At 41.1% G+C, this 9,518-nt stretch overlaps 1 protein-coding gene across 2 annotated transcripts; it reads left to right on the top strand.

Annotated features, from left to right (window-relative positions):
- Positions 1 to 1,169: 1,169 nt before the first annotated feature.
- Positions 1,170 to 9,092, top strand: GDAP1 (ganglioside induced differentiation associated protein 1). 2 transcript variants are annotated; one of them, XM_065751834.1, is made up of 6 exons: positions 1,170 to 1,227; positions 1,389 to 1,581; positions 2,710 to 2,883; positions 5,207 to 5,301; positions 5,747 to 5,861; positions 7,606 to 9,092. In XM_065751834.1, the coding sequence occupies exons 2-6, from the start codon at positions 1,476 to 1,478 to the stop codon at positions 7,986 to 7,988; spliced, it is 873 nt and encodes a 290-aa protein (XP_065607906.1). In that variant the 5' UTR covers positions 1,170 to 1,227; positions 1,389 to 1,475; the 3' UTR covers positions 7,989 to 9,092. The 2 variants fall into 2 exon arrangements, with proteins under 2 accessions (XP_065607906.1, XP_065607907.1); XM_065751835.1 differs by lacking the exon at positions 1,170 to 1,227 and having other exon boundaries at positions 1,399 to 1,581; positions 2,713 to 2,883.
- Positions 9,093 to 9,518: the final 426 nt, after the last annotated feature.

Raw genomic sequence — 9,518 nt, 5'->3', positions numbered from 1 at the left:
AGAGGCTCACATTTGTGTCTAATGTTAGTTAATAACAGAATTTTTAAAATGTCGTAATTTGTAATTGATTACAGACATGAGTTTGATGTGGTAACCTTAATAAATTAATCATAGGCCTCACTTTCTTTAAATGTAGGCCTCTAAACCTTTTTAAGCTCATCCCTTTTGATTCATAAGACTTGTTGCCTCTTTCAGTGGATTTAAATTCATTTCCTTGCTTAACAGTAGCCAGATTTTTCCCACAAAACGGAAGGTAGTCAGCGTTGGGATGTATCTGAATGCACCGCTCAGGCAGGTCACCTCTTGGCATACAGGAATGGTGGTTGTGAGGGGCCCTCAGGCTCCGGGTGTAGCTCTCAGCACACTAGCAGTGTTAGGGTCATCACCTGGTGTACAGAAACAGCTCATGTCAGGGGGCTCACAGGCTCCTGGAGTGCAGTGCACATGATCACGTGCACACCTTGCCTGCGCAGCAGGGCCACGTCCCTGAGGTGCGATCAGCGATTGCATCTCCTGCACTGGTGCCAGTGGGGCACAGAGGAGGCACTTTCTGAGGATGGGAGGTGCTCGGGTTTTTTTCATCAAACGCTCTTCAAGATTTCACATACAACCCCTTTCCCCCCTCACAGCAGATTAGCTCCATTTTTTAGACTTAATCTAAAAGAAAAAATAAAACGGAGCAGCCTGCTCTTTTGAGATTGACAGGACACAGCTGGAGGCAACGTGTATTATTTTCTACATTTATATCTTTATTTCCGTGGCTGTGAAAGAGGGGTATTTGGCAATGGGGCGTTTTAGCCCTAGAGTTCAACTGATTATATGATGTCTGGTAATTGTTTATTTTTTTATTATTATATTTTTTTTCCATGACAGCATGATGCCAGCGTCCCTGAAACCCACAATCAAAATCCCTGCTCAAGAAAAGCAGCAAACAAACCCTCCCCCGATGTTTTGAGAGCCCATGTGACCTTTCCACCTGCGCATCCATCTTCCCGCACCTCCCCAGGGGGACGCCGCAGCCGCTTTTGCGGCCGGTTTCCCCGTAGGCAAGCCGCCCCCTTCCTTCCACTGCGGGCAGCATCAGCCTCGCGCTGCGCACGGGCGGGCGGCCCGCCCCGCAACGCGCCGTGCCGGCTCCCGGAGCAGCGGGCGGGCATGGCGGGGCCCGACAAGGCGGCGGCGCCGCTGGTGCTGTACCACTGGACGCAGTCCTTCTCCTCGCAGAAGGTGAGGGCGGCGGCCTGCAGGCCCCAAGCGGGAGCGCTGAGGGGGAGGGCGCGGAGGTGCGGGTCTGCACGGAGTGCCCGCGGAGCGCGCTGGGGAGGAGCGCGGGGTTGGCACCCAGAGCACTGCATTCCCGTCAGCTAAAACTCGGCGTATCGTTCCAGGTGCGCCTGGCCATTGCAGAGAAAGCGCTCACGTGTGAAGAGCACGATGTAAATCTGCCTCTGAGCGAACACAATGAGCCGTGGTTTATGCGCTTAAATTCGTCTGGAGAAGTACCCGTCCTCATCCATGGGGAGAATATTATTTGTGAGGCAACGCAGATCATTGATTATCTCGAAGCAACGTTTGTAGATGGTAATGCCCTAGGCATTTCAGTCTGACGTCTTTCCCGCATATACAAGTGTCACGCACCACTGTCGGAGCTGGAATCGCTTTGTGTTTGTTTTGCTCTTGATGGTAAAATCTTTATAAACCTGCAAATGAAAGGGTCTGGTGTCACCCTCCGGTACCTCCACAGGGAGCTGTAAATAAAAAACATGCCATTTACCCATTCTCATAGCTAGGAGAAGTAAAAAAAAATAAAAAAATGACAGTACTGCACTGTGCTGGTTCTGCTCTGAAGCTGCCATGAACGGGCTGTATTCGGCACAACTGCGCAGCTGCTATTGCCAGACAGCTCCTATTTTCTGCAAGCGTGAAAGTATATTGTGGGCTAGTTCCAGAACAATCCAGGGATAAAGAAGGAACTAGAGCAAGTCAGTTATTTTTGGAGACAAAAAAGGAATAAAGAGGTAAAAAGAACGAGGAAAACACTTGCAAATGGTTGCCTTTGACATTGTTTGTGTTGCTGGAAAATAGCCTTTATCACTTTTGAAGAAAGCGCATAGCTTTCTTTTTTTGTTTGGAAGAGTGAGCATTTTTATGTGTCAGGGCTTTGATGATTCTGCTATAATTTCCAAGGCATGGAGGAAAATTCACGTGATGGGCATTTTATACTGGTAAAATTAGGACTCAAGGCCTGGATAGATTGAGGACAGGGTAAAACTCAGTGTTGCGTGCAGGAATGCTTACAATGATGCTATGAAAGGGATTTCTGTAGTGCAGTTTTCAATTTTCACGGCACCACACTGTAGTAATGTTCCATGTTCCATAATGGTATGATTGCTTATCAGAACCTGTGTTGCCACAGTGCAAAAGGGTTGTGTGCCACTGTCACCTATCCCTTGAAATACAACATAGGTGCTGAATCAGCTTTGCTGATTTGAAGGCCTCTTCAACACGTTTATGTGGGTTGCTGCATTGGAATGGGATTATTCAAATGACCAAAGTACATATGTATGCATTTCCTCAACACATTGAGTTACAGTAAGGAAGAGCAAAGCTCTCAATGGTTGTGTCATCTGTGGTAGGTGGACTAACTGAGGTAACTTTTCTTACCAGACACATGGTTCTTCTGTTTTTAACTTTAATTCTGTTTTGCAGCAGAAGTGCCAAGACTAATGCCAGAAGAAGGGAGCATGTATTATCCAAGGGTGCAACACTACAGAGAGCTTTTAGACTCCTTGCCTATGGATGCCTACACACACGGCTGCATTCTGCACCCTGAGTTAGCTGTGGACTCCATGATTCCAGCCTATGCTACAAGCAGAATCCGTAGTATGTACCGGTATAGATCTGAGTGCATATCATTTAATAAGATGTCAGTTTGCTTTCATATTGTGTCTTTAGCATGTCTTAAGCAGAATATATTGAGCATATATTTCTGTTTTTAATTTCAGTACTCATTAATTTTTGCATATACTTTGTTTGTAGTCTGTTAGGATTTGACAATGTTATTTTTGAGATGTCTATAGAATTAATCTTCCTAATGATGGAAAATATGCTGCACAAAACAAAATGACAGCTATGACAGCTGTAAATATTTTAATTTCTGATCTTGTTCATGCTTATAAAGAAATTTCCAGGGAACAGCAATGGAAGGAAGTGGCCTGTGTTCACCTGGAAGTTGTTAAAGCTGAATTTAAACCTTATGTGCAAATAACACAGCAATACAGAATTAGGATAGGAATGAAGTAGAGATCTGATAGAACCAGTGGTGAAATATTCCTCGACTTCCTTCAAGTCAGTATTTTACCTAGAGGACTTTTCTATACGTACCATTTTCCCATGGAAAAATGTATTAAAGGAGCAGAGGAAATAACTGGGTTATGTCACTCTGTTCCTGTATATCAGAGAACCTCCCTATATGAACTCCAGTTTCAAATCCAGTAGTTTTCAGACAAGCTTAATTTAAACCCTTGGCGAGTAGTCTTTCAGTTCTCACAGCTCTTTTTTTCTTCCTGGATTTGAACACCAGAACTAGACTTTGTATTGTGTCTCCTTTGGTAATAATTAGAGGATAATATTTAATACTTTTCTATTTTAATACTATATGTATGTATATTCAAGGAGTCTGCTGTTCCTTTCAGCCACAGAATTGCATAAGGAATTCTTGTTCATCTGATTAACGATCAGTACTTCAGTTCAGCTTTACAGAACTGCTTTCAGGCTTGTAGCCTTCTCTATTAGAAACTTGGCCTGTACCTTTTGTGAACCTTCTGGTTCAAGTTATATTTCATATTGGATTATATTGAAACAGGTATTGCTTCCTTAGGCTCACTTTAGCAGACCATTGGCTATCACCACTATGCCAAGTATGTAATATAGAAGATGATACCATGTTAGCTTTTGAAGCTCTATTTCCAAGAAACCATTGCCCTTCTCCATAAAATTGTCAGCAAGTTAGTTCTCTTATCAACTACCATCTTTTTACACCTGAAGCATAGCCCACTTTCTTGATGAGAGGCATTTTTGTGAATAGCTCATAAATGTGTGAAACCAATTCAATTGTTCAAACTCATGGCTTGTTCAAACTTGTTCTCCCAGGCAGTTTAGTTTTCAGCTCTGAAAAACTGATCAATTTCAAAATTGCTAGATGTAATAACCCACCAGCTGGTTATGTGTTATGTTTATGCATACCAGATCCAATTAATTGCGTATACAAGGTTTTACTTGTATCATTACATCCTTCAACTTCTTCATGCTGTGTGTTCAAAGATGGCTTTCACAGTCACGTCAGAATGAAACAAAGGTGTGAGCTCATTCTCTAGCAAGAAGTTTTTATCAGTTCAATTTAAAATAATTGGAATGAATCTTAATTACCATGCACAAGTAATTGGTGATTCATGCCTCACAATTATTCTGTTCTCAGTTTATTATTAGAAAAAAAATATTTCTGAGGTAACTTTTATTCACTTTTTTTTATACTCTAGCTTTGCAAGTAAAGCGTTTTCAAGCAAAGCACCATTTCAAGGAGAGAAAGGCTATATGTATGTAATAGAACTCAATGAAATTATCTATATTTCTCACACTGTTTCTTTTTAAGATGCCTAATGCAAGTTTTGTTCTGTAATGAATATCCACTGATGCTCCACTGATTTTGGTGTCACATTTTAGCGGACTGAAAACACTTTAATACCACATTCTGTGGTAGGTAGATTTTGTTGTGAGTTGTGTGTTTATTGAAAAATGTCCCTGTGGGCCTGTGTTTATGCTTACTGTATGAAAAGTATGCTGGCAACCAAGGAACCAAGGCACATAAAAAAATCAGAGATACAGGGTATCTGTACCAGAATTGCAGGGTTTTAACATTGCTGGCAGCAGAATGATTTTATCTGAATAAGAGAAAAATATTAAAAAGAGTTCCTTGTTCATAATGTAGTTTATTGGAAACTGATGAACAGAAAGAGTGGTGGTGGCAATTTACGTAGCAGTTATATTTTCCAAACTGTGAAGGTTTTGAATCCCAACTTGGCAGGGGTATCTCATTGAAGTACCACTTCTCATTTCTTTGGTGTATTTTTACACAACCTACTAATACTTTCCTGTGAATTGGAATGCATTTGGATAGCTAATGTCATTCCTGTGTTTTTCGTATCAGGTCAAATAAGTAATACAGAATCGGAGTTGAAAAAGCTTGCAGAAGAAAATCCAGACCTTCAAGATGCCTACATAGCAAAACAGAAGCGCCTTAAAGTAAGGAAATGTTTTGCATTCCACCCCTTTGTTATGAAATTGTTAGTGTCAGATTTTTTCTGTCATGACATAAACCTTTGTTTCACCTGTCATTACCAGTATAGTCATGCAGTGGTTTAACCCTACAAGGCGTGAAGCAGTCTGTCCCCTAATCAGCTACACGCTTCAAGTGTGTGCTGAAGTGTTGGACTGGTTCCACTGACTTCATAGGTAAGTAGACATCAGCGTTGGTGTTGGGATGTTGAGCGCCCTACAGGATGAGGCAAACTGTGCTGTTTAACATCTCTAATGTAACTTCTTGTGTTATCTGAATTGTTAGGAGTATCCAGAGATTACGAGGAAAAAGAATCACATTTTATAAATGTGATACTGTAGTATCTAAGTAGAAGTTCTTACAAGAGTATAAACTCTATACATTAAAACACTAACATGTACATGTGTTTAGTCTAAACTGCTGGATCATGATAATATAAAATACCTGAAGAAAATACTGGATGAATTAGAGAAAGTTTTGGATCAAGTTGAGACTGAACTGCAGCGTCGAAATGAGGAAACACCAGGTAAGGAATCATTCTTGCTAAATCGTGTTGATGCTTATGTCTGGGGAGACTGAGTGAAGTGTTTGACAGAACCATTATGATGCTGTTTAAAATACATCCGGAGTGATACTTCTAGCATACGCTGATCTGACTTCACAGAACAGATCAATACTGTTTAAAACACTTGCTCAGTTTATGGCTGCTGTCAGTGAGTGGAAGTCTTAGTGCTTGATTACATTTTCAGCATATCGTGAGTATAAATAGCTACACAATTTTGCAGTATCTTGTAAACCAAACAAGAATAGCTGTAACTACAAAATGTTATTCTTGATATTGTAGTTGTAGGACTTGGTCTCAGAGTCTCAGAAGATGGTAGAAATGTGTTCAGCCAACAGTCTGTCACCATTCCCAGCAGCCCTTTACTTTCTGTGCTACGTAGGCTTTCCAATGAGTCAACTAGTACAATATTGATGAGCTTATGAAAACTGACAGACCTTATAGGATTTAAAGTATGACTATTAAATGCCTATTTTAATTCTGTCTGAAATACTGATATTTTGGGAGCTTGTGAACAGTGCTTTTGCCAGTTGCTGGCTGATCTCTGTGCATCTGCTTCTCTTACTACTGCTCAGATCCCTCATTGCGGCTGCTTTCACAGGCAGTGGCTTTCACACAAGTTTCATTCCTGGGTCTTCCATTCTATAATCCCCAGATAGTCTTTTAGCAATAAAGGAAAGACTTAGACTCCTTTCTTTCAGACCTGTATAGCTGGTTGAAGTGTACCAATAGTGTGCTGTGTTGTGGGGTGCTTTCCTCAGGTGGCAATTGACTTCCAAGGGATATTGCAGAATTTCACTGTTTCTACAGAGGGACTGCTAAACATTCATGCCAGTGTTTTTGCAGGTCTTCTGTGTGGGAAAAACTGCAAAAAGTTGCAGATAAGGAGGGAATAGCGTATCCCTATTTGAGATCTAAGCTAGAGCAGGTGCTCACTGGCAGCTAGATACCTAATTTCATATCCTAGGTTTCAAAAGCCCTCTATGTAAGTCAGTACAGATATACCTTTCACATTGTCTTCATGTCATTGTAGTTAGAGCAGTGCCTGCTAAGTCATCTCAGGAGGATTTACCTCTTTCCTTTGACTATCAGGCTTTTGAATAATGGTGGGCAGTGTGAACATCCATCATTTCTGAAACATCTTGATGTAGACAACATAGTTTTGGGTCTGGGAGGCACAAAAGAAGGGCAGGTAGCAGAAACTCTTCTTGTGGAGCTGGTGTGTTTGGTGCATGTTAATCTTCTAAGTCGTTTCTTTTTGACTTGAAAATCTTCAGCAAGCTAAAAGCTATTGAGTGAACAGAGATATTTCACTTCAGACACGAAGGTAAATTCTAAAGGCAAAGAGTAGCTTTTCAGCAAAAGCTATGCAGTTCTCCTCCTTTTCCATTCCTGTTTCATTTACCTCAGATTTGAGAAATGTACTCAAGAAAAATAAATGTTTGCTGTGGGTTTTAATTTCTGAACCTGAAATGTGGTTCTTTCTTCCTATACGAATGTAGTCTAGGCTGCTGAACCTAAGACTTCATGTGATTGTGTGAACAATGGAGAGATGGTGTGAACAGTGAAGTGAACAGTGAAACGTTCAGGTCCTTGTATAGTTGAAGCATTGGTGTTGTTTGTTAGTATTTTGATGTAGCCTGTGCAGGTGTCTGCATGTGTTTGTACCTCTTCAGCCCTTAATTCTGTATGTTTTATCTCTGATTAGAAGATGGAAGTCAGCCTTGGCTCTGTGGTGAATTCTTCAGTTTGGCCGATGTATCACTTGCTGTCACATTACATCGGTTGAAATTTCTTGGATTAGCAAGAAGAAACTGGGGAAACGGAAAACGGCCGAACTTGGAAGCGTATTATGAGCGTGTCCTGAAGAGAAAAGCGTTTCACAAAGTTTTAGGACACGTCAACAATATATTAATCTCAGCAGTTCTGCCAACTGCATTTCGAGTAGCCAAGAAGAGAGCACCCAGAGTTCTTGGCACCACCCTGATGGTCGGCATGCTAGCGGGAATGGCTTACTTTGCTTTAGTGTGTCTTCGGAAGAGATTTGCCAACATGATGTTAACAATTAGAACCAGACAAAACTATTTTTAGGCCTGTTTGTCTCTGGAGGTAAGTGGAGGCCATCTCTACTCCCCCAGTAGACTATCCCCAATAATATGTAAGCATATAAGAAAGGTTATGTTTGTGAATTAGAACTTTGTCACAGTAATCATCTCTTGCAGTAGTGTAATTGGATTGTCAGTGCTGAAATATTTGCAGAAAATATGTATGTGGGGGGGCAACGAGGGAAAGAAGATACTTTCTTTTCAGGTGTGGAGGTATAAGGGCTGTGACAGTGTTTTGCAGAAGTGGTTAGTGTTTCTATCTCCTTTACCCAGTAGCTGACCTGATTATGATGTATTTATTTAATAGCTGCAGCAGTGTGACAGCTTTTCACTGTGAGTAAAATGCATTATTGTGCAGAAACCAGCATGGCTAAAATACTGAAGAGAGCACATAGTTTAAATGCTCAGAGTAGGATTTGAGTGCCACGTGGGCTCTGTGCCTGAATATCTCTGTACTGATGAATGTCTACTGATTTGCAGTTGGATCTATAAGAATGTATTATCAAGCACCCTTCTAGAGCCACTTTTCTCACAGTATGTTGTTCATGCAGTAGTGAAAGAAGAGACCTGAAAGGCATACAAATATCTGTGAGCTACTTGAGTGAAATTCTTCAGCGGCATCATCAGTCAGCAAATTCTAGACTTCTCTTGATACACAGACGAGTAAAAAACTTGACATTTGCCTTTTCAGTGTCATTTGGGCAGCCTTTGTCCCAGCCAGATATCCAGCTCAGCTACAAGGCCTGGCTGACTCATCCAAACTATCCCAGTACACATATCCTACTTTCATTCCTATCCCGTCCTTCTATCTTGCTCTTGGGGTGGCTTGCTACAGTTTTCTCCATATTAGAGTCCCACCTACACCCTCTCATTTCCACATTGAGCACTGGCTGTTTTGGCTTTTTTTGCACATGACTTAGCTATGTTAGCAATTGCATGAGCATCTGTGAAATGTTTGCCCACAGTACACCACAGCCAACTGGATAATGTATGTACAACAATGCATTTTGTAAAAACAATTTAAAATCCTGGGTGGGTACTTTATTGTGGAGATTTAGGAACCTTTTTAGTGATGGAGAAGTGTCATATTGGTGATAAGTGAAAAAAACAGATTGATTTTGGGAATAGATGCAGGTTTTTTGCAAAGCTACAATCTTGTAGGGTAGAAAAACACTTAGATGCTTTCCATGGCTCAGTAAGTATTAACACTTCCATTATGTTTGAACTGAGCTCCCATTTCAGATAGAAATGCCCATTACCTGAAGGTAGACTTTGAATCATTTTGCAGAGAGAAAGCAGAGAGTAAGCAGTTGCTGAGAATTCTGATGGCTGATTAGTAAGTTTTCTGTATTTCTGAACATTAGAAAACTTCAGAGTGTCTACAAGCTGTAACTACAACAAGCATAGCATAACTTTTGATGCTCACCTGCCAGCAGCTAGTGCTAACAGGCCCAAGTGCATTTTATATCTGATGTTGATGGCTGTGGACTCTCCTCATAATTACTTCTGAGCACCA

Source organism: Cyrtonyx montezumae, unplaced genomic scaffold (assembly GCF_038088225.1).
Source record: "Cyrtonyx montezumae isolate F1298 unplaced genomic scaffold, pur_monq_1.0 scaffold_8, whole genome shotgun sequence".
Lineage (NCBI taxonomy): Eukaryota > Metazoa > Chordata > Aves > Galliformes > Odontophoridae > Cyrtonyx > Cyrtonyx montezumae.
This window is presented reverse-complemented; position numbering and strand designations above follow the sequence as displayed.